This window comes from Ornithorhynchus anatinus, unplaced genomic scaffold (assembly GCF_004115215.2).
Source record: "Ornithorhynchus anatinus isolate Pmale09 unplaced genomic scaffold, mOrnAna1.pri.v4 scaffold_356_arrow_ctg1, whole genome shotgun sequence".
NCBI classification, from domain to species: domain Eukaryota; kingdom Metazoa; phylum Chordata; class Mammalia; order Monotremata; family Ornithorhynchidae; genus Ornithorhynchus; species Ornithorhynchus anatinus.
The window spans coordinates 27,183-51,766 of record NW_024396784.1 but is presented as its reverse complement, the minus strand read 5'-3'; the positions used below and the strand labels follow the sequence as shown (position 1 = coordinate 51,766).

Below are 24,584 nucleotides of genomic sequence, written 5' to 3'. Positions count from 1 at the left end.
CATCTTGGCCGGTGCCAGGGCCAACTCTCGCCCCCGGGCCCCACCCTGGGCTCCCCCGCCTTCCACAGCTACACCTTCGGCTATGTTCCAGAGGGCAAAGCGCTGGCCTCCAGCCCTGCCCACCAGCTGGCGGGGGGTGGGACCCAGGGGGACCTGTACAGGAGTAGGTCTGGCCAATGCATATCCCTGAGCCTCCTGGGGGATGACGGAATTTGCCATGTAGGCAGGGAGGTGCTGGGGCCACCTCCTACTCTGTGCTGGCATCCCTCTCCCTTCTTCCTCTCTGCCCCATAGTGATCCCACCAGGGCCCGGACGGACCCTACCCCATCTCCGGCCCGGTCACCCGCCTCCAGTCACTTTGGTGTGTGACACGGCCGGCGGGCCATTCCAGGGAGTTTGGTGGCCGGCAGGTTCATGTTTGGGTGTCACCTGTCACATCTGAGTGGGATGGAAGGACCCCATTATCCCAGACGCGCTTAACTGCTGCCTGAGTTTCTGCATCTTCTGCTGGGATAACCAGCTGGTTTCCGGCTGCTGAGCTGGATATGGGGAAGAATCCCAGAAATCCCTTCCAGCTGCACCTTTTGAGAAGGTGGTGTGGTGTGTTGGGGTGATGATGCGGGTTGGTGTGGGGGGGGGGCAGATTGGTGCTCGATATTGAACTCTCCCCTGCCTCTCCATCAAGAACTCTAGGCCCATCCTGCCTTTTTTGGAGGGGGTGGAGTTGCCCTTTTTATGTGACATGCCCAGTTCTGCCATTCTGGAACAGGGGGTCATAGGGTCCCATTCCTAGCAGTATATCTTCAGAATCTGGGGCTCGGGGGGCCAGCTGAGATGCCCCCTCGGTCCTGATAGCAGAGTGGTCTCCGGGGAGACACCAGAGTTCCTTCTGGGCAGAGGAATTGGCTCTACTACCCTCCTTCCTCCAGGCTATTGACTTCTCCTCCCTCTTGGGACCCAGTGTTCCCTTTTCCAGTTGTTCCTAGGGCTGCCCAGGTATTGGGTTCCTGGTCTCGAACATTGCTGGCGGGCCAGTGTGGGGGGAGTACCTCCTTGCTTTCCTCCCCACCCCAGGATGATGCCCTGGCCCACTAGGGCTGCCGAGAAAGCCAGCATAGTATGGGTGGGGCTGTGCTCTAGGGGTCTGGTGTTGCAGGGAGGGATGAGGAGAGAGGCTTCAGTCACCATCCCCATGTGATTCCCAGGACACCTTGGATGCAGAGGGGGAAGGGATGGACTCTGTCCTTGTGGACCCCTGCCGCTCCCTGCCCCAAGCAACCGACTTTCTGCTTGCGAGAGTGCCTGAGTCCCACTCTAGAAAGTCTTGGCTCCTGCCCATAGTTACAAGCCCACACCTCATCCTCAATGACCAGAGACGGGCAGGGGCAACGCTGCCCAGGACTTTCCCCCTTTGCCCACTCCCTTGGCCATTTTCTACGGAATTATTTGAGCACCTCCTCCTCCCCCGAGAAGAGCCCACGGACCCCAAACAGACTACCTTGCTTGCCAAAATGGCCACCAGCCCCCAGACCACCCTCACAGTCTTCCTGGATCAGGCTGGTAGGGTGGAGGGGCCAGCTGCCACCCTGATATTTGAATTCCCATCCCCTTGGGAATGGTGGTCCAGGCTGGGGCCTCAGCGGTCCACGGTCTCTCCCTCATCCTCTAGTCGAAAGGTCACGTGCAGAGCCTGAAGCTACTGGTGACGGCTTAGGTCAAACCTTGGCTTCGGCCAAAGGCTAGTGAAAGCCATCCCTCCCCCAGGCCAGCCGGCTCTCTTAACGGAGTGGTCTCGGGTGCTTGCTTGTGGAAAGGAGGAGGAGGGCTCCGGCCAGGTAAGGCCGTGACACCTGGGACCTTTTAGCTTCTGACATTTGCCTCAGCCCACAGGGCCGGCGACACCACGAGTTGTAAGTGCCATCCGGTTTCCCCAGGCTCTCTTCTCCAGCCACAGACTGAAGAGGAACTGGGCTCTGGCACTGGCAGGCCCAGAGGGGCCTAGGATGACTCCTCCCCCCCTCCCCCCCAGCCCCAGAAGGCCAACGAGCTGCTTTGGGGCTAAGGTGGGCCCTGGGTTGGCTTGGTGGGGATTTCATTCCTAAAAGAGCAGTTGGGAGCAGGAAAAAATCTTTGCTGCTACCTTTCTTTTGAAGGGTCCCATTTTCAGGGCCGGGGCGATCCCAGATGTCTGGTGAAATGGTCTCTGTGCTGGACACAAAGACTCCATCTCAGGGACTGTGGGGGTTTGGTTGGGGGTGGGAGGGGTTTTGTGGGTCTGTGTCTCCTCCCCCTTGGGCCAGCACCGGACCCAGTCAGACTGTGCAGCGAGCTCGTCTCTGCCGGATAAGACTGCCGAACTACTCTATCTTTGCCCAAATCAACCTCCTCTTCAAGTTGGAAAGTATAAAGACCGCATCGCTGTAAAACCATTATCATACCTACCTTTGAATCTCTGCAGGTTGATCAGGGGTGTACATGCTGAATTTTGTGCCAAGAGGTTCCTCTTTTTCCTAGAACATATCGGTTTGGAGGAACAGGCCAACAACAGGCCGCGGGGTTCCCTAGTGTCATTTCCCCTCTGAAGGACGTTCCTTTCTGTGAAAAGCAAGCTGCGAAAGGATCTGCGTGCCAATAAAGAAGCTGCAAACAGCCTTTTTAGTCTGGTGACTCGTTTGCTGAACGTGGTGATAAAAACTGTGGTATTTGTTCAACGCTTATTATGTGCCAGGCACTGTACTGAGCACTGAGGTGGATACAAGCAAATTGGGTTTGACACAGTCCCTGTCTCACATGGGGCTCACAGTCTCAACCCCCATTTTACAGATGAGGGAACTGAGGCCCAATTAAGTGACTTGTCCAAAGTCACACCGCAGACAAGTGGCGGAGCCGGAATTAGAACCCGTGACCTTCTGACTCCCAGGCATGTGCTCTATCCACTAGGCCGTGCCATTTCTGCGGAAGGAAGGGGGATGAGACAGCTGGCAGTGGGGATGGAGAAGGCACAGAGGTCACTGGTGGGATACCAGAGGTAAGAGACAGGGTTATCTGATGCTTTTGTCTTGGTCTCCCCAAAGGTTCAGTTGCTGAAAACATTGGGTACAAGACCAGCTTGATTGGGATGAAAACAAGAACAGTAGCAGCCTCCACAAGACCTGGGGAAGGTCATAGCAGTTTCTGCTGGAGCCGTCGCTGTGACTGCGGTGGTGACTGGGCTCTTAGCCACCAAGAGCCAGAAATTCTGCTCCTCTTGCCGAGGTACCCTCCTGATCTGGGACCTCATCTTTTAGGTGGCCTCAGTGTTTTGTTTCATCTCTCCTTACATGTCTGTCATAACTTCCCTCTCTCTGTTTCTATTTTTAGATAGTGAGTCCCCTGTGGGACAGGAACAGGGTTTAATTCCCACTTGTGTATTCTTTCCCAGCATTTGGTAGAGTGCTCTGCACTCAGTAAGCATTTAATAGCATTCCTACTGGGACTCTAAGTGATTAGACTGTGGCAGACGAGGATAAAATCAGGAGCCAGAGCACTTCCAAAACCACAGAAAATGTACAAGCTGAGAGGTGGGGAGAGGCCATGGGTGGTGAAAAGTTCACAACAGTTGGGCAGAGGAGGAGACGAGGAATGGCTGCCTCGGTGACTGATGGTGTCAACCCTGGGCCGGGATCCGACCAAGCCGCATCTCCCTGCCCCTCACATGATCAGTTGCTCGTATTTAGTGAGCATTTGCTGTAGGCAGAGCACTGTGATAGTAATAATTATGCTATTGGTTTAGTGCTTGGTTATGCTATGTGTCAAGCACTATACTAAGCACTAGGGTGGATGCAAGTTGGTTGGGTTGGACACAGTCTCTGTCTCATGTGGGGCTCACAATCTCAAGAGGGAGAGCGAGAGCCGGGGGGGGGGGGGGGCAGGGAGAGCACGGTGGGTCACTCTGACGGGCCCGTCCACCTGCGGATCCCCTCCAGAGCTGGAGGAGGTCCAGGCCCTGAGTCCCATAGCTTCAGTTGGTCACCCCTCCTCTCAACCCTGACCTGGAGGGACCCAGGCGCCCCCCGCGAGAAGCCAGGCGCCAAGCATGTGGCCGCCATCTTCAGCCATCTGCTTATTCCTCACGTTGTTGATGCTTTCTCTGTCAAGTCCTGATTATTATCCTGATGCTTGTTATGAGCTTTTTATATGTCCAGCACTATTCTAAGCACTGGGGTAGTTAATCCCGTTGGACACTGTCCCTGTCCTGCACTGGACTTGGTCTAAGTGATGATGATAATAACAACGATAAAGGTATTTGTTAAGCACTATGTGCAAAGCATTCTGCTAAGCACTGGGGAAGAGAGAAAATGATCAGATAAGATAATCAGATAAGAGAGCAGCTTGGCCTGGTGGCAAGAGCACGGACTTGGGAGTCAGAGGTTGTGGGTTCCAATCCCAGCTCTGCCACTTCTTTGCTGTGTGACCTTGGGCAAATCAATTAATCTCTCTGTTCCTCAGTTACCTCATCTGTAAAATGGGGATTAAGACTGTGAGCCGCCTGTGGGGCAGCCCGATGACCTTATATCTACCCCAGTGCTTAGAACAGTGCTTGGCACATAGTAAATGCTTAACAAATACTATAATTATAATTATTATGATTATCATCTGATAATTCCAACCCAATTATCTTGTACCCACCCCAGCGCTTAGAAGAGTGCCTGGTACACAGTAAGCGCTTGAGAAATACCGTATTTATTATTATTATTGCTAGATGAGAAGTAGAGCACAGGTCTGGGGCTCAGGTCTGGGAGTCAGAAGGATCTGGATTCTAATCTCTGCCTCTTGTCTGCTGTGTTACTCTGGGTGAGTCACTTCATTTCTCTAGGTCTCAGTTACCTCCTCTGTAAAATAGGGATTAAGATTGTGAGCCCCATGCAGGACAGGTACATGCGGGACAACCTGATAAGCTTGTATCTACCCCAGTGTCTGGCACATAGTAAGCACTTCACAAATACCATTAAAAAATATGGTTCCTGTCACACATGGAACTCATGCTTAACTTCTCTGTGCCTAAGTTACCTCCTTTGTAAAATGGGAATGAAGCCTGTGAGCCCCACATGGGACAACCTGATCTATCCCAGCACTTTGAACAGTGCTTGGCACCTAGTAAGCGCTTAAAGAAGCGCTTAAAGGGTTGCTTAGAGAAGCAGCGTGGCTCAGTGGAAAGAGCACGGGCTTTGGAGTCAGAGGTCATGAGTTCGAATCCCAGCTCTGCCACTTGTCAGCTGTGTGACTGTGGGCAAGTCACTTAACTTCTCTGGGCCTCAGTTACCTCATCTGTAAAATGGGGATTAAGACTGTGAGCCCCATGTGGGACAACCTGATTTCCCCATGTCTCCCCCAGCGCTTAGAACAGTGCTCTGCACATAGTAAGCGCTTAACAAATACCAACATTATTATTATTAAATGCCATTACTATTATTATCATTATTATTATTATTAAAGGGGAGGGAGAAGAGGAATTTTGTCCCCATTTTCCAGATGAGGAAATTGACACAGATGGTAAGTGACTTGCCCACTAGCATAGCAGACAAGTGGCAGGGGCAGGATTAGAATCGGGCCTCCTGACTCCCAATCCCGGCTCTCGCCATAAAGCACACTAAGTCAGGTATGAAGTTCTGGGGGAAGGGAGGAGGACATTGGCTCAGATGTCCCTGGGTGGCCTCTCCCCCCGGGGGCTCACACTGTCTAGCGGAGGGTGGGCAGAGGACGGAGGGTGGGCAGAGGATGCGACGGGAATGAGTCACTGGGCAGTCACAGCCTCCACAGCCCTGCAGGGAGGGTCTGTGTTATTATGCCTAGGCATGGAGAAGCAGCGTGATTTAGCGGAAAGAGTCCGGGGTTGGGAAACAGAGGGCATGGGTTCTAATCCCGCTTCTGCCACTTGTCAGCTGTGTGACTTTGGGCAAGTCACTTTACTTCTCTGGGCCTCAGTTCCCTCATCTGTAAAATGGGGATGAAGTCTGTGAGCCCTACGTGGGATACCCTAATTACCTTGTACTACCCCAGTGCTTAGAACAGTGCTTTGCACATAGTAAGCGCTTAACAAATGTCATTATTATTATGGGTAAGTTGTGTGGCGGCGATTGCAGGCTCCGGACTGCCCCGCTTGTGACCCCGGCCGCTCGGAGCCAGCAGCAGCACTGTGGCTGCGGGCGGGACCTGCTCAATGTGTGTGTGCTCAACCGCAGCTGCTCGCTGACCTGCGGAAATCACTCTGCCACCGCTTGGGTCACGACACCAGGGCCTCAGGAGGGGACACGGCACGCAGGGCCAGGCCCAGAGCCTCAGGGGGAGACCCAGCGAGCAGGCCCGGGGCCTCAGATGGCAAAACCCACATCCTTTCCTTTTGTCCTGTGTTAAGCTGTTCGGGGTTTATTTACAGCAGGCCACCTTTTTCAGAGTGCAGCCGGTGAACAGTTATCGCAGCTGGGTCTGGGGGCGAGGGGACCGGGGAGACCCTTCATTTCCTTCCCATCCGTGAGGTCCCCGTCCTGGGCACGTTTTGGATCCACTTGTCCGCAGGCAGCCCAGCGTGGTGAAAAGTCAGTGGTTGCGTAAGGAGGACAGGACAGGGCCGCTCGTCAGCTGTTCCAAACGCTGTTGGCAGGTTCTCTACTCCAGGGCATCATTACTGCCTTCTCCGGTTTCTGCCCTTCGGTGGGAGGTTGGAACAGGCGATGAGCAAACGTCCAGTAATGCAACGTCCATCCCTGGGGCAGGGGGAGTGTGCATCCCCTAGGCTGAATCACTAGTGCGACAATGGCTCATGATAATAATAATAATTACCATATTTTTCAGCATTTGCTATGTGCCAGGCTCTGCTCTAAGCCCTAGAGTAGATGATGGGGTTGGACACAGTCTGTGTCTCACGTGGGGCTCACATTCTTAATCCCCATTTTAATCTTAATAATAATGGTACTTAATAAGCTCCCCTCTCAGGGTGGCACCTGGAGAGTGTCCAGTACTCTACCAGTCTCGACTCTGGGAGGGAGAGTCGAGCAGAGGCTTGTCCGTTCCATTCCATTCCTAGCTTGGGCAGTGATCAGCGTGTGGAAAATGATCTGCTACAAGACCAAACTCTCCTGTGCTGGGCGGTAGCAGCGTGGGAGAGAGTCGAGGGCGGAGACTCAAGTTTACTGCGCGGAAGATAGCAATGACAAACCGCTTCCAGATTTTCACCAAGAAAACTCTGGGGATACACTAACAGAGCGAATGCCGATGGAGGCAGGATGCTCTGGGACAGATGAGGCCACGGTGTCGCGGAGGCTAGGAGACCACTCGACAGCATAAGACAAAACTTCTCCCATAGGAGGGAGAACAAGTAATTCCAGTTTTCCAGTTGAGGAAATGGAAGCCCAGAGAACCTTACTGCTACGGGCTCTCGTTATATCCCGGCTAGACTACTGTGTCAGCCTTCTCTCTGACCTCCCTTCCTCCTCTCTCACCCCGCTCCGGTCTATTCTTCACTCCGCTGCCCGGCTCATCTTCCTGCAGAAACGATCTGGCAATGTCACTCCCCTTCTTAAACAACTCCAGTGGTTGCCTATCGACCTCCGCTCCAAACAAAAACTCCTCACTCTAGGCTTCAAGGCTCTCCATCACCTTGCCCCTTCCTACCTCTCCTCCCTTCTCTCTTTCTACCGCCCACCCCGCACACTCCGCTCCTCTGCCGCCCACCTCCTCACCGTCCCTCGGTCTCACCTATGTCGCCGTCGACCCCTGGGCCACGTCCTCCCGCGGTCCTGGAACGCCCGCCTTCCTCACCTCCGCCAAACTGATTCTCTTCCCCTCTTCAAAACCCTACTTAAAACTCACCTCCTCCAAGAGGCCTTCCCAGACTGAGCTCCTCTTCTCCCTCTACTCCCTCTACCACCCCCTGTTCACCTCTCTGCAGCTAAACCCTCTTTTCCCCCTTTCCCTCTGCTCCTCCCCCTCCCCCTTCCCATCCCCTCAGCACTGTACTCGTCCGCTCAACTGTATATATTTCCATTACCCTATTTATTTTGTTAATGAAATGTACATCGCCTTGATTCTATTTAGTCGCCATTGTTTTTACGAGATGTTCTTCCCCTCGACTCTATTTATTGCCATTGTTCTCGTCTGTCGGTCTCCCCCGATTAGACCGTAAGCCCGTCAAACGGCAGGGACTGTCTCTATCTGTTGCCGACTTGTTCATTCCAAGCGCTTAGTACAGTGCTCTGCACATAGTAAGCGCTCAATAAATACTATTGAATGAATGAATGAAGTGACTTTCCCAGGTCACCCAGCAAGCAATTGGCAGAGCCGAGACTTGAACCCAGCTCCTTCTGAGTCCTAGACCCGAGCTCTGTCCGCTAAGCCATGCTGCTTCTCTTTATTGGAGGCAAGCTTACCTTCCCTCTCCCCTACTGTCTCCCACACCCCAAAGAGAGAGGGATGATGGCAAGAGGGGCATTTCACCCAGATTTCAGAGAATTTCAATCCTGTGCCAATGTCTTCAGTGGTCTCGGGGAGGGATAGAAGGACCTGAACCAGTAAATAATTCCACTAACTGAGGTCAAAAAATTCAATTACCTGGACTTGGAAGGTAAAAAGTTTTTTTTCTGCCCTTTGTTGTGAAGAAATTGCTAGGGTAGACCTGATCTAAAAGCTTCGCATGTTAGATTCCCCAACACATTCCCCATTTATCTTGTACCTCATCACTGGCCTTAGTATCTGCAATTTGTGGTTAGGTTGCTATTTCTTCCAAGTGGCTAAACTCATTCCATAAAAAGTAGCTTTTGTTCAGCTGGGAGCATTTGGTCCAGGAGCCAGGTAAAAGAGCTAAGGGATCCTAGCATTCAACTGAAACCAATTCAGGAATTTCCAAAAAGATAATCTATCTTTCCGTGGTCAGTCACAGCTCAAGTCCATGAACATGCCTTACCTGTCACTAATCAGTCTGTCAGTCAATGGTATTTATTGTCTGCTGTGTGACCTCGGGCAAGTCTCTTAGCTTCTCTGTGCTTCTGTTTCCTCATCTGGAAAATGTGGATTCACATTCACATTCAATCCCTGTTCTCCCTTCTACCTAAGCTGTGTGCCCTGTGTGGACTGTGTCCAACCTGATCCTCCTGTATCTGCCCCAGAGCTTGACACACAGTTGATTTCAACACCAGGCCTTTCATCGTTGTACCTGTTTAGAGCTTTGTGTGTACCCTAGTTGAAAGCACAGACTAGCCAGGTTCCGTAGGGAATTAGCTCCGTATGGGCGGGGAATATGTTCATTTATTGTTGCATTGTATTCTCCCAAGTGCTTAGTACAGTGCTCTGCACTCACTAAACACTCAGTAAATATAATTGAATGAATGAATGGATGTTTAGCACTAGTCCCCACTCCCGGGTTTTCCCTCCCAGTCACACCCCAACCCTGCTGGGACCACCTAGATGCAGTGTGGCCCAGTGGATAGAGCCCGGGCCTAGGAGTCGGAAGGACCCGGGTTCTAATTCCACCTCTACCGGTCATCTACTTGGAGATCTTGGCTAAGTCACTTGACTCCTCTAGGCCTCAGTTACCTGATCTGGAAAATGAGGATTAAGACTGAGCCCCATGTGGGACAGATACCGTGTCCAACCTGATTAGCTTGTATCTCCCCACAGTGCTTAGAATAATGCTTGGTGCAGAGTAAGTGTTTTACAAATGTCATCATTGCTGTCGTTATCAGTATGTGTGTCCTCTGGCAGACAGCAGCAGTTGTGCGACCTTTACCCCGGTAACAGTGGGTGTCCTCCAGCCACCATTTTCTGTCTGGAGCCTGAGACCCCTTGCAGGCCACTGGGCGACATCACTGGGGCTCCCTTAGGGATGGTAGATGCCCCTGAGCTCCCGTCCCCTCTAGTCTCAGTCCACCCACCCTCTCACCCTCTCCCCTCAGCCAAGATCCCCAGGTCTTGCCCATTTTATGGCCTTCGGTCCAGTTCTCGGCCAGTCCGTCCCCTGACAAATACCATTAATGCACTGGACACCGTTTACACCCGTTTTTAATTTTCAAATCCCAGGATCCAGAATAGGGTCCCCAATTTACAATTGGGACGAGACAGGGAAAGTGGAACGGGTCTGAAACTTGGGCATAGTCCACCTCCATGTGCCTGCTTGCCCAGGTCTCCAGGAGTTGCCAATTAAGAATGAAAGCAACCCAGATGGCAACTTGCTGTCTCATTAGCCCTTAGAGGGCAGAGATTGTATCTGTTCACTCTCGTGAGCTCTTCCAGTTTTCTTAATACAATGCTTAATACACAGTAAGTGCTTAATAAATAACAATAATAATAATAATGTTGGTATTTGTTAAGCACTTACTATTTGCCGAGCACTGTTCTAAGCACTGGGGTAGATACAGAGTAATCAGGTTGTCCCACGTGAGGCTCACAGTCTTAATCCCCATTTTACAGATGAGGTAACTGAGGCACCGAGAAGTTAAGTGACTTGCCCACAGTCACACAGCTGACAGGTTGTGGAGTAGGGATTTGAACCCATGACCCCTGACTCCCAAGCCCGTGCTCTTTCCCCTGAGCTATGCTGCTTCTCTAAATACTGTTGACTGACTGACTGACTGTTGGAGTGAAACCTGTCTCTTATATTAATAATAATAATAATAGTTGTGGTATTTGTTAAGCATTTATTATGTGCCAAGTACTGTTCCAAGCACTGGGGTAGATACAAGCTAATGAGGCTGGACACAGAGTCTGCCCCACCTGGAGCTCAGAGTCTCAATCACCATTTTACAGATGAGGTACCTGAGGTACAGAGAAGTGAAGTGACTTGCCCAAGGTCACACAGCAGAGATGTGGCCCCTTGTTCCATCCTCTGCACCCTAAAACTGGAAACCTGTTCTAATATAAGTTCATTCATTCATTCAGTCGTATTTATTGAGCGCTTACTGTGTGCTGAGCATTCTACTAAGCACTTGGAGTGTACAGTTTGGCAACAGAGACAATCCCTGTCCACCAAAGGGCTCACAGTCTAAAAGGAGGAGACAGACAACAAGACAAAACAAGTAGTCAGGCATCAATACCATCAAGATAAATAGAATCATAGATATATACCCATCATTAAGAAAATAAATAGAGTAATAAATACTATATACAAATATGCACAAGTGCTGTGGAGAGGGGAAGGGGGAAGAGCAGAGGAGAGGGAGTAGGGGGAATGGGGAGGGGAGGAGGAGCAGAGGGAAAGGGAGGGCTCAGTCAAGGATGGCCTCCTGGAGGAGGTGAGCTCTCAGTAGGGCCTGGAAGTCCTGAAGTCCTCAGTAAGTCCTGAGGGGCCTTGCGTGGCATGTCCCAACCCCAGGCATTCTGGGAGGGGACACCCGAGAACCCCACGCCAGACCTGCTGTGTCACCTCGGGTGAGTCCCAGGCCCGAGAAAAGGTGGCCAGTAGAATGGCCGTTTGCCCGATCTGACCCTTCACCTAATCCAATTCTCGGCCAATACAGTACGGGTCAGTATCCAACACCTTCCTGCCCACCATTTGTATTTTCCACGCCCAGCCTCCCTCCGCTCACGTACTCCCACTACCGAGTTCCACGGCTCGGAAGCCGTGCCTGTGCTTCCGGGGAGAAAGAACCAAGGATCGGGAGGACTTCCGAGAAGCAGCGTGACCTTCTGGAAAGAGCCCGGGACAAGGAGTCAAAGGACCTGAGTTCCAATCCCGGCTCCGCCAAACGCCAGCTTGGACAAGTGGCTGTGTACTTCTCTGGGCCTCAGTTCTCCTGCTTAGACTGTGAGCCCCATAAGGGACAGGGATTGGGTCTGACCTAATTCACATGTATCTGACTGAGTGCTGAGAATGGTGTTGAACACATAGGAAGCGCTTAACAGATGGCATTAAAAAAGTGTTGCGTGAGACTTGTGACATCCCAGGAACCAGTGCTTAGTACAGGGCTGGGCACAGAGCAAGTGCTTACCAAATACCATTATTATTATCTGTCCAAGATCTGCAAGGGAAATCAGTGGCCACCCAGTGACTGTCCTTAAAGCTGACTCACCCTTCCTTCCTGTCTCTGCTCCCGCTTCTCTCCAGCCCCCATGCCTGTGTTTTCCCTCCACTCTCCCCAGGCTTCTGCAGGAAAAGCCCCCCAAAGCTGGCCTCCTCTACCAACTTCTTACACCAACAGTCCTTCCTCGGGAAGCTGAGTGGGACAGGAGCAGTGCAGCCTAGTGAAAAGGGCCCAGGCCTGGGAGTCAGAGGACCTGGGTTCCAACCCTGGGTCTGCTCCCCATCTGCTGCGTGACCATGGACGAGTGGCTTCACTTCTCTGGGCCTCAGTCACCTCATCTGTATCAAGGGGGGTCAAGAATGCAAGCCCCATGTGGGGCAGGGACAGTGCCCAACCCCACTATCTGGTATCCCCATAGTGCCCAGCATGGTGCCTGGTACTTAGGAAGTGCTTAACGAATACCACTGAACAGGAAACAGAAAAGAAAAAGGAGAGGCAGAGTGGAGGAAACAGTGGGGCCTGAGACTGGAGATGTCTCAGTGAAGAGTTAGATTTCATTGATTGATTGATTCGTTCATTCACTCATCCACTTTTATTTATTGAGTATCCTCCCGGGTGCAAAGCATTGTACTAAGCTCTGGAAAAGTACTAGCTGAGAATTAGACCTGATCCTCAAGGAGTTTGTGAATGGGTTGCAGGTGTCTCTAATTCAGGTTGTTTTTCCAGATCCCTTTAATGATGAGCAGCTGCAAATCCCCTTCTCCTTAATAACCTTCTGCCTCTTCCTTCCTTGATCCTAAGCAATTCAGTCTCTCCATTAGGTGCTTTTCACTGGGGCAGGTGTCACTGCTCCTTTAAAGCCCCAGAGGCTGCTGGCCATTTTGCTACCTCATATAGGGTCTGAGGAGCTTTTTCCTCTAGGCTGTGGCAAGGAGAGGGAGTAGGTTCTTCTCAGTTTTGAGAGAGCAGTATTTGTAATGTTCCCTTGCTTAGGTTTTCTTTTGTTGAGGTTTGTTAGTTTGTGCCTATGCAACTGGTAGTGCTGTGGGGTTTTGTGGAGGGAGGTTGGTGCTTTGGGGGGCAACTTAAGGCTGGGCTTATTGGTGAAGGAGTGGGTTGTGGGGGAGTTGGTTTCAGATGCATGACTCAGAAACTATGTGGGTGCTGCTGTGGTAGATTTATAATAATCATCAAAATAATTATTATGGTATTAAGCACTTATTACAAGCCATGCTCTGTTCTGAGTGTTGGGTTAGATACGAGTTAATCAAGTTGTTCTGTGAGGGGCTCACAATCTTAACCCCCAGTTTACAGATGAGGCGAGGCCCAGAGAAGTGAAGTGATCTACCTAAAGTCACACAGTAGACAGGCAGAGGAGTTAGGATTAGAATCCACATTCTCTGACTCCAGAGCTTGTGTTCCTGCCACTAGGCTGTGTGGTTTATGGGTGGGCTTAAGGTTTGGTTATCGGGTTGTTTTACTGATTATGGTGACTGAGGGGGTTGGGATGGGGTGGCATTATTCTTTCATTTGTATTTAGAGAGAGTTTACTGTGTGCAGAGCACAGTAGTAAGTACTTGGAAAGTACCATTGAGCGATAATCCCTGTCTACCCCAGATTTACACTCTGGAAGGGGTGAGACAACCATCAAAACAGTTAAACAGCCATCAAGGGTTTGAAGTTGAGGAGGAGGGAGGGGAGACCCTAGTCTGGGGGTGATTGAAAGAGTGGTGGTGACATTGTTGGGGAGGGAATTGCAGTTGGGAGTTATATTTTATTTCTCCAAGTACTTAGTGCTTTGCCCACGGTAAGTTCTCCATCAATATGATGGAGTTTGGGTGTGCACTGACCATTTATTCAATCATCTTTATTAAGTGCTTATTGTGTGCCAAGCACTGTACTAAGTGCTGGGAAAGAACAGGGCAGCACGAAGATGAGATGGTCCTCTCCTACAAGGGGCTGGGGTGGAGCGGGGTGGGAAGGGGGGGAAGATTTGGGTTGATAATCTAGGGTTGTGACCCCCCCCCCCCAAGTGGAACAATCTGTTTAACTTGTATCTTTTCCAGCGTTTAGAACAGTGCTTGGCACAAAGTGCTTAAATAGTTTAATAATTATTGTTATTATTACTACATATGCAAGAGAATGTGGAGAAAGTTGGAGTTGGTATGTGGAGGTGGCTCCAGGGCTGGATAGACAATGTTGACTGCATCAATGAAGCGTATGCTGCAAAGAGGGCTGAGAGTGGTCTGGGGAATGTGTTCGATACCGCTGAGTTGTTCATGTTGCCGATGTGGTGGCGATGTTATCTGTTGAGCGCTTACTATGTGTGAAGCACTCGAGTGTGGTAGGTATCCAGTATATCTCTGGAGCGAGCAAGTGGAGGGGTTGCGATGCTATGAAGTGTACTCTGGGGGTGGTGGGGACGATTGGTGCTCTGGGGCTGGAGACGAGGGCTTAGGGTTGGGGCAAAAACGATGGGGTGCATGGACATGCATGCTCACTGTCTCTGTGTGTGTCTCTGTGTGTATCTCTGTCATTGTGCCCTTCTTCTTGGGCTTTTGCCAGCTCCCAGTTAGTTAGTGTTTCCCACTCGACCATAAAGTCACCAAGGCCAGTGACTTTCCACGTTCTCAACACTGCACCCTGCGCCTGGAAGGTGCTAGAAGGTGAGGGGCTGTTTTTGAAAGGTTCATGCTCCTTGTCAGCCCCAGGTGAGCACACATCCAGTCATCACGTGCTTTCCCCCCCCCCCCGCCTTGCGTGCGCCTTGGGGCTTCCCCCCCACCCGCCTTGCGTGCGCCTTGGGGCCTCCCCCGCCCCGGTTGCGTGCGCCTGGGGCCTCCCCCGCCCCGGTTGCGTGCGCCTGGGGCCTCCTCCCCCGCCCCCGTTGCGTGCGCCTGGGGCCTCCTCCCCCGCCCCCGTTGCGTGCGCCTTGGGGCTCCCCCCCCGCCTTGCGTGCGCCTGGGGCCTCCCCCGCCCCCGTTGCGTGCGCCTTGGGGGCTCCCCCCCCCCGCCTTGCGTGCGCCCTGGGGGGTCCCCCCCCGCCTTGCGTGCGCCTTGGGGGCTCCCCCCCCCGCCTTGCGTGCGCCTTGGGGGGTCCCCCCCCCGCCTTGCGTGCGCCCTGGGGGGTCCCCCCCCCGCCTTGCGTGCGCCCTGGGGGGTCCCCCCCCGCCTTGCGTGCGCCTTGGGGGCTCCCCCCCCGCCTTGCGTGCGCCTTGGGGGCTCCCCCCCCCCGCCTTGCGTGCGCCTTGGGGGGTCCCCCCCCCCCCGCCTTGCGTGCGCCTTGGGGCTCCCCCCCCCCGCCTTGCGTGCGCCTTGGGGGCTCCCCCCCCCCGCCTTGCGTGCGCCTTGGGGGCTCTCCCCCCCCCCCGCCTTGCGTGCGCCTTGGGGGCTCTCCCCCCCCCCCCGCCTTGCGTGCGCCTTGGGGCTCCCCCCCCGCCTTGCGTGCGCCTTGGGGGCTCTCCCCCCCCCGCCTTGCGTGCGCCTTGGGGGCTCTCCCCCCCCCCCCCCCGCCTTGCGTGCGCCTTGTGCCCTCTTCCCCTCCCTTGCGTGTGCTTTTTGTCCTCCTCCCCTCCCTTGCGTGCGTCTTTTTCAATGGATTTAGGACTTTGGATCGGTCCCAGAAGCATCAGTATGGGAGTATCAGAGTGTGAGACCCCCGGGGCAGGATCCAAAACCTGTCGCCGGGGGAGTGGTGGGACGACGGTATCATTTGTGTGTGTCTCATGGGATCTAAAACTGGAAGCCCCTCGAGTGGGATTGTGCTGACCTCAGCTGGCTGGCCAGGGCGCAGTGGAAAGAGCACGGCCTTTGGAGTTTGGAGTCAGGGCTCATGAGTTCGAATCCCAGCTCTGCCACTTGTCAGCTGTGTGACTGTGGGCAAGTCACTTAACTTCTCTGTGCCTCAGTTCCCTCATCTGTAAAATGGGGATGAAGACTGTGAGCCCCGTGTGGGACAACCTGATTCCCCTGTGTCTACCCCAGCGCTTAGAACAGTGTTCTGTACATAGTAAGTGCTTAACAAATACCAACATTATTATTTTCTTTTTGAGCTTCTCGATCACTGTAGCCCATGCTACGAGTCTCTTCTTCAACTCCCATTCTAGCTCCCCAAAAGCCCAGGAATGAGTTGGGGTGCCGTAGCCCTACCCGTGTGCAATAATAGGCTATGAGTTTGTGGTGGAGAGGGAATGCATCTGTTACACTGTACCATCCTGAGCGCTTACTGCAGTGCTCTGTGCCTGACTATGACACAGTGCGGTTGTAGTGGCAGAAACTGAGTCACCAACAGCAATCATTGAGTACTTAATAGGGCCTAAACCCTGGGAGACTGAGTTGGAGCCTATTCTGCGGAAGAATTCTCGATGACTTCTCTCGCTGCTTGTCTTGGCACCTAATGAAATGGGTGTAATTTATTTCCCTTAATGTCTGTCTTCCCCCTCTACAGGACAGTACAAGTGTAGTAGTGGGCAGAGAATATGTCGATTGTGATATCGTGCTCTGCTCCATCTAAGTGCCGGATAAATACGACCGACTGAAATAGGCCTCTAACCCCCATCCTGTTCATCATGTGGTATTCTGTCAAAGAGCCTTCATTAATCCCTTTTGCTGTCTTAGTGCACTACTGCTGCGCTTCACTGTCTGTACTGACTTAAGATGTTTTTTATGTACTCGTACTGCCCTTTCAAGCTTACCTGGGGTTCAGGGTGCACAGCTTCATGTACTGACCCTGCATATGCCATTGCACCAGTGTGTAACTCGATTTTAATGTCTTGGCACGTAGACTGAAAGCTTCTGGAGAGCAGGCGCCGTGTGTGCTCCGTGTTGAACTCTTTAAAGCATCTGTACCTTGTTCCAGAGTCAGTGCTTCCTGCCTCTAGACTGTTAACTTGTTGTTGGCAGGGCCCTTGCCTGTCGTTCTATTGTACTCTCCCAAGGGTATATGGCAAGCACAGTGCTCTGCACGTGGAGGTCAAATACAATCAGCTGGCTGACTTAGGTTGTAAGCTCCCAGTGGGCAGAGGCTGTGTCCCCCCTGCAAAGAAGGTGCTTAATGGGTTATGGTTTTCCTCAAGGCTGAGCAAATTTGGGGTCAGCTGCCCCAATGGGATGCTACCATTGGAGTGGAGGCGAAGTGGGGGTGATGGCCCACATTGGTACTGGTAAGTGTTGAGGGACTTGGCTGCATGAGGAAAAAAGGCACAAGTCCAGTTCTTTTTGCCCCCCACCCCCCGGGAGAAGTTTCTCGGGCAATCCTGCTTAGAGGTAAGACTCTGGGGAACTGGGTATCTGGGTGTATGGGGGGGAAGGGTTCCACAGGGGCAAGACGGGAGCTGGGGGAAACCCAGACTGCCTGGCGTGTCCAAGCCAGCCAGGGTCTCCCCGGCAGGACCTCTGAGTGGCAGTTGGTCTGTCCTATGTCGACGCCTCTCTGTCTTGGAGGGGGGTTTCTCTTGTGCTTGCTTCTCTCTCTCCTTTTTTTTCATTTCTCTCTCTCTCTCTCGTGCTTTCTCTCTCTCTCTCTCTCTCTCTCGTGCTTTCTCTCTCTCTCTCTCTCTCTCTCTCGTGCTTTCTCTCTCTCTCTCTCTCTCTCTCTCTCGTGCTTTCTCTCTCTCTCTCTCTCTCTCTCTCTCTCGTGCTTTCTCTCTCTCTCTCTCTCTCTCTCTCTCTCTCGTGCTTTCTCTCTCTCTCTCTCTCTCTCTCTCTCGTGCTTTCTCTCTCTCTCTCTCTCTCTCTCTCGTGCTTTCTCTCTCTCTCTCTCTCTCTCTCTCTCTCTCTCTCTCTCTCTCTCTCTCTCTCTCTCTCTCGTGCTTTCTCTCTCTCTCTCTCTCTCTCTCTCTCTCTCTCGTGCTTTCTCTCTCTCTCTCTCTCTCTCTCTCTCTCTCTCGTGCTTTCTCTCTCTCTCTCTCTCTCTCTCTCTCTCTCTCTCGTGCTTTCTCTCTCTCTCTCTCTCTCTCTCTCGTGCTTTCTCTCTCTCTCTCTCTCTCTCTCTCTCTCGTGCTTTCTCTCTCTCTCTCTCTCTCTCTCTCTCTCTCTCGTGCTTTCTCTCTCTCTCTCTCTCGCATGAGCGTGTTCTCTCTTTCACGCACGCTCTTTTTTCTCTCTCTCTCTTGCTCTTTTTCTCTCTCTCTCGCTCTTTCTCTCTCTCACATTCTCTCTCGCTCTTTCTCTCTCTCACATTCTCTCTCGCTCTTTCTCTCTCTCACATTCTCTCTCGCTCTTTCTCTCTCTCTCTCTCGCTCTTTCGCTCTCTCTGTCGCACTTGCTCTTTCGCTCGCTCTTTCTCTCATGCTCGCTCTTTATCTCTCTCTCTCTCTCGCACTCTGTCCCCCCCTCCCCCAACTCAAGTTGGGGGGGCGAGGGCCCTGAGACCTGATCAGGTGTATCCTTAGGACCAAGGCAGAAGCCTGAGCTCCAGATGCATCATGGGAGACCCAGCCTCCCCGAGGACATCTTGGGAGACCCAGCCTCCCCGAGGACATCTTGGTGCGGACAGGAGGATAAGTGTTGTACCCCAAACCCTGGACTCTTGGAGCTGTGTTTGGGACAAATGAGAGGAATCAATGGTAGGTACTGAGCATTACACTAAGTGCTTGAGGCAGTATAGTGAAGGGATCCTTACTACCCCCAACACACACACACACACCCCCACACATACCCATGATCCACTGTGTCCCTACAGTTCACAAACGTGGCATGGTAGTGACCCCTGACCGGGCTCCTACCCAACCTCCAACTTCCTGTTCCTTGGCTGGAGGCCTGGACTCCTTAGGGGAGACCCATTCAGCCTCCTCTTCTGTCTCTCGCTCTGTCCTCCCCTCCATTTCCCAACTGCGACTGGTTGGCGTTCTTCCCATGGGTAGCCTGTGGCACACTTTTCAGCCTACCAATGGTCACATCGATCCCCAGGAAGCCACAGCCCGGACCTGCACCGGACCTGCACCGGACCATCCGCCCCCATGCAGAGTGGAGGACAAACCGCTCCTCACGGGATGTCATGGACATTGCCCCGGCCCCGCTATTTGGGGAGTCACCTGGCACCAGCCTGCTGCCACCGGGTCACTCCCCCACCCCCCCGCCTTTTGCCTCCTACCCCACCTTCCCCCTCAGCCCCTAACTGTATCCCCTCCCTCCAGACAATGCCATTTCCTTTGGTGGTCAAGGGTCAAACGTTGCATCATGGGTGCCACACGAATCTCTGGCAATTCCTAGACGTGATGGATGTGCGTGTGTCTCTGGTGTGAGAAGGAGGGCCGGGACCAGAGCAGGGTGAGAGGGGCCACCCCTCTTTGGAGGGGGAGGTGGGTTCTGGAAAGAGGGGTCTAGAGTTCTGGACAGGTATTCCGAGGATGGACTTCAAGACCAGGTGTGAAGTCGCCTGGGGCCCTTAATTCTATAGTCAGTGTGGCTTCCTCCAGGTCTGGTCCACTGGGAGTTATCTGCCCAGCTCTGGCTTCAAAAGTACAGACTCGCTTTCCTTGCCGAGGGGGGTGCCCCTGGGGGAGCGGGGTACAGGGACAGCAGTAGTTAAGGGTATGTGGGTTTGTATGTGTGTGTGACTGCCATCTGTCATCCATCCTTCCTGGAGGAGCCAAATGGCGGGGGGGGGGGGGGGGGCGGCAAGGGGAATAGGAGCAAATTCTAGAGTGGGAAGATGCAAAATGATTTTCCCCACTGCCGCACGGGAGGAAATGGCACAGTCTGGCCCCCTCCTCCCCTCCCTTTCCCCTTGCCTGTCTGGGCTCTATAAGGCCAAATGTATCTGGAATAAAATGTCTAGCTTCTGCATCACTCCTTAGTCACCTTGAACCAGTGGCAGGTGGCTCTGCCCCATAGGAGCGTTATAGGTTGAGGGTACCAGCTGTGTTCTCAGAGCAGGAGCCATGCCACCAGTTTCTAACTTAGAGACTGACATCATCGCACCCTCACTCCTCTCTCGCCACTACTAGATCTCATTCCTTCAGTCTCACCAAGGCAGGGTAAGGGGGTTAGAAGCTTGAGAGTTCAAGAGGTAATAATGATGCCCTTTTTCTCCTCCTTTCTCCCTCTTGCCAGCCTGCTGGGCTCTAGAGGAATGGCCCACAAGAGCATGGCTTCCTCTGATTGGATAATCTCAGATTTATCCCTTCCCCTGTCAAATTTGTCGGGCTGGGCTAGGGTGGGAGGGCAGGACCCTCTAGGCCCAAGAACCAGGGAGAGGATGGCACAGTGTTGGGTTGGGCAGGGGCTTAGACTGGAGGTTATCCCTGATTGCACCATCCACTGAATGAGTCAGTCAGTTGTACTTAAGTGAGTTGGTGTGTGACCTTATGGGTGTTTCTCAACCTCCCTGGATCTCTGCTTTCCCATCCCTGTCTTTCTAATAATAATCATCACAATAACTGTTGTTAAGTACTTACAAAGTTTTAGAATACCTGTCACTTATTTATATTCATGCCTGTCTTCCTGCTCTAGTCTGTAAGCTCTATGGGAGCAGTGAATGTGACTACTATGGTTGATTTGTAATAATAAGTGGGGTATGTGCAAAGTGCTTACAAATTGGACGTGGTCCCTAGCCCACACAGGGCCCACAGTCTCCATCACTCTTTTCCCGAGCAGGCAATTAAGGCAACTATAGAAGGTAAGTGATCTGGCCAAGGCCACTTGGCAGAGCAGGGGTGAATTAATTGTGGCCTGTGTTAAAATGCCCCCCTTCCTTCCCCCCCCCCAGGCCAGGTGCCAGGCAGTGTTCTCAGCAGGGTGGGGGGAGCGGGGTGGGGGGCGGAAAACTAACAATCAGGTTCGATACATTTGCCGGGCTGGGCACACACCCACGTAAATACATTCTATTGGGGGAGGTGGACACTAAAATGACTGTAAGACTCTTGAGACTAGGGATTGTGTCTACCCGCTCTCTTGCACTCTTCCAAGAGCTTAGTAAAGTGGTCTGTGTAAAATAAACTCTCGATTATCCATTCAAGCCTATTCAGTGATCCCTTACTGGGGCTAGAGCAGTGTACTCAGCACTTGGAAAGTACAGTACTGCAATAAAGAGACAATCCCTACCCACAAGGAGCTCACCTTCTAGAGGTGGGGTGACAGGTGTCAGTACAAATAGATAAGTGTCATTTTTAAGTGCCCCGGGCCAGGGAGATGGGGGAAGAGTAAAGGGAGCAAGTCAGGGTGATGCAGATGTGAGTGGAAGATAAGGAACAGGGGACTTAATCTGATAAACCCTCTTGGAGGAGATGTGCTTTCAGTAGGGCTTTGAAGGGAGGTGGTTGGGGGGGGGGGGGGCGGGGAGGGCAAGAGAAGAGGAAGTGTCTGGCAAATTAGAGGAGGAAGGGCATTCCAGAGGAAGGACATGAGCAAAGGGTTAGTGGCAAGACAGGCGAGATGGAGACAGTGAGAAGGTTAGCACTGGAGGAGCGAAGTGAGCGGCCTGCATTGTAGAAGAGAGAAGCAAGGTGAGAGAGGAGAGGGCAAGGGAATGGAGTGTTTTAAAGCCCTGGGAGAGGAGTTTTTGAGATGGAGGTGGATAGGCAACCACTAGAGATTTTTGAGGAGGGGCTTGAGGGGTCCTGAACATTTCTGTAGAAAAATATCTGGGGCAGCGGAGCAAAGTATGGACTGAAGTGGGGAGAGGCAGGAGATCAGAATGGAGGCTATTGGAGTAGCCTAGATGAATTTCCCATGTGCCCTCTAGAGGAGTGTCCAGTCGGCCAGGCCAAACCATCCTCCTCTAGTTAAGGCCGGGGTAGAAGAGAGGAAACGGAAATCTGTTGAGAAACCAGTTGGCTCTCACCCCCTCCTGCATAATAATAATAATAAGCGCGGTGGCGTAGAGAAGCAGCATGGCTTAGGGGAAAGAGCAAGGGTTGAGGAGCTGGAGGATGTGGGTTCTAATCCCTGCTTTTCTGCTTGCCTGCTGTGTGAATTCAGGCAAGCCACTTAACTTCTCTGTGCCTCAGTTACCTCAATTGTAAAAGGGGGATTAAGACCGTAAGCCCCATGTGGGACATGGACTAGGTCCCACTTGATTATCTTGTTATCTATCCCAGAACTTATTACAGTCCCTGGAACATAATAAAATACTTAACAAATACCATAAAAAAAGAAGGCACAACAGATATTGAATACCTATCCTACAGATTAAAAAAATTGAGGCACAGAGTGGCTTAGTCACTTAACCCAAGTTTGCACAGCAGGCGAGTGGGAGAAGCAGGATTAGAACCCAGCTCTTCTGACTCCCAGATCACCCCTCTCTCCACTAGTTGGCCTGGCTTTCCACTATCTCTGACAGGAATGGCCTCTCTCAGGGCCTGGATCTCTTCCCCACCACCCCCCCACCCCGGTGCCCCATTCCCCACCGGTGCCCCTCCCAGCCACTAGTCTGTCCCATACCTCTGTGAGAATTGGCCAGGGAAGCCAGGCTTTGGTGAAAATGGGGGGGGGGGGGAATCTTTCCAGCTCTGGACTTCTGGCTGGACACTAGAGTGTAAGCTCCTTGTGGGTGGAGAATGGGTCTGTTCATTGTTGTGCTCTCCCAAGGGCTTAGTACAGTGTTTTGCATGCAATAGACAATAAATACGATTAAATAAATGATTGAATAAAAATTGTGGGCAGAAAACCTGTCCACCGAGTCCATTGTATTCTCCCAAGCACTTAGTACAGTGCTCTGCACAGAGTAAACACTCAGTAAATACAAGTGATTGAGGAAGACCTTCCAAGAATAACTCAATCAAAGAGTACTCAGGAAGGAGATTGAGGTATTAAATCCATGCGAGGGTCGAGAGCCCCTCAGGGTTGCACCTGGAGAGCTTCCAGTACCCTACCAGTCTCGGCTATGGGAGAGAGAGTCAAACAGAGGCCTACCCATTGCATTCCTAGTTTGGGCAGTGGCTAGCGAGTGGCAGGCAATCTGTTACAAGTGAAAACTCCCCTATGCTGGGCAGCAGCTGCATGGGAGAGAGTCGAGGGTGGAGACTCAAGTTGACTGTGTGGAAGGGGGCAACGGTAAACCACTACTGTATTTTTACCTAGAAAACGCCAGGGAGACTCTATAAGAACGATTGCAGATGGAAGTGGAGCATTCCGGGAGAGAGGTGTCCATGGCGTCGCTTTGGGTGGGAGAGGACTTGTGGGCATTAGACAAGACCAAGGTCTTCAAGGGCAGACCTGCTGCTTCCAGGCAAGGGTTAAGTGAATGGGCTGTCTCACAGGTGCTACCGCTCTGAAGCTCCTCCCACTAGATTGCCTGCAGTACTCTCAGCTGGGTGACTGAGGGCTCAGCAAGTCGTAACACTGCTTTCTCTGAGGGAGGCTGAGCAGGTAAGCGGAGACTACTGCCTTTAACACAGTTTCTTGTGTTCAAACCCCATTCTCCTCCTCAACCCTCCAGGGTGGATCACCCCTAGACAGGAACCTGAAAATTTGGCTTGTTTTTCTCAGGCAGCATCACCTACTGCATCATCTATCTTGCCTTAGAATGGAGGGTGGGATCGTTCTGTTTTGACTTATATCTAAGACAGTTTTTATCCCAAGTTGTGGAAAGATGAATCCAAGGGCATCTCACCCAGGTCACAAAATCCTGAGGAAAAAAAGGCATTGTTAGACGCACACGGAGGTGTGTTTCTAAGTGTCTCTCTGTGCAGTGACGCAACTGTTGAAGAGCAGTCAGTTGTAGAGGGAATCGTGAGGCCAGGGCCATTGAGTTGTAAGGTTGAAGGGGGTCTGTTGCATGTCCAAGTGTAGTTAAAGTGAGGAGATGGAGGAAATGAAGTGATTCTGTGAAGTTTTGGAAATGTTAACTCCTCTGTGTTTCCTCATGTGGCGGGCAGCCGTGCCGGACGGTTGTGTACTAAGACGGTGTGTTCCCCCGGGAGGAAACAAACTGGATGTGATGTGACGTCCATTTCAAATACTGGAACCCCCCCCCCCCAACCTTAGTCCATGGAACGCCTAGAGCAGTGTGGTTTAGCGGGTAGAGCGCAGTCCTGGCATTCCGAAGGACCTGGCTCTCATCCTGGCTCCACCGTGGGTCTGCTGAGTGGCATGAGTGGAGCAAATCACTTGGCTTCTCTGGGCTTCATTTACCTCTTCTCTAAAACAGCAGTTAAGACCGTGAGCCCCACGTGGGACGGGGACTGTGACAGATCTGTTTAACTTGTGTCTACCCCAGCGCTGAATACAGTGCCTGGTGTGTAGTAAGTGCTTAGCAGATACCATTTTATTTTCTTAAAAACAAAGCTGAGTCTAAGGGCCACGTTCCTCATGAGGTCGACTTAGGATACTGCCCACATTCCTCCAAGCAGCCTTCCCTGACTAAGCCCTCCTTTTCTCATGTCCCTCTCCCTTCTGCGTCACCCTGTCTCGCTTCCTTCATGGTTCACCCCCTTCCAGTCCCACAGCACTTACGTCCATGTCTTTAATGGAGGTATTGATTTTCCTGTCTGTCTCCCCTGTCTGTCTCCCCTCTAGTCTCTAAGCTCTCTGTTAGGTAGGGAATGTGTCAGTTTATTGTTATAGTGTACTCTCCCTAGTCCTTAGTCCAGTGCTCTGCACACAGTGACCCCTCACCACATATATATATATATATCATATATAATGTGGCT

General features: G+C 52.3%; 1 protein-coding gene across 3 annotated transcripts; it reads left to right on the top strand.

Annotated features, from left to right (window-relative positions):
• The first annotated feature begins 12,793 nt into the window (after positions 1-12,793).
• Positions 12,794-19,423, top strand: LOC114808898. 3 transcript variants are annotated; one of them, XM_029057157.2, is made up of 4 exons: positions 12,794-13,000; positions 14,557-14,702; positions 18,384-18,557; positions 18,855-19,423. In XM_029057157.2, exons 1-4 carry the CDS (start codon positions 12,969-12,971, stop codon positions 19,106-19,108), a joined length of 606 nt encoding a protein of 201 aa, XP_028912990.1. In that variant the 5' UTR covers positions 12,794-12,968; the 3' UTR covers positions 19,109-19,423. The 3 variants fall into 3 exon arrangements, 2 of the variants coding, with proteins under 2 accessions (XP_028912990.1, XP_028912988.1); XM_029057155.2 differs by having other exon boundaries at positions 12,795-13,000; positions 18,901-19,423; XR_003756663.2 differs by lacking the exons at positions 12,794-13,000; positions 14,557-14,702 and adding an exon at positions 16,009-17,256 and having other exon boundaries at positions 18,901-19,423.
• Positions 19,424-24,584: the final 5,161 nt, after the last annotated feature.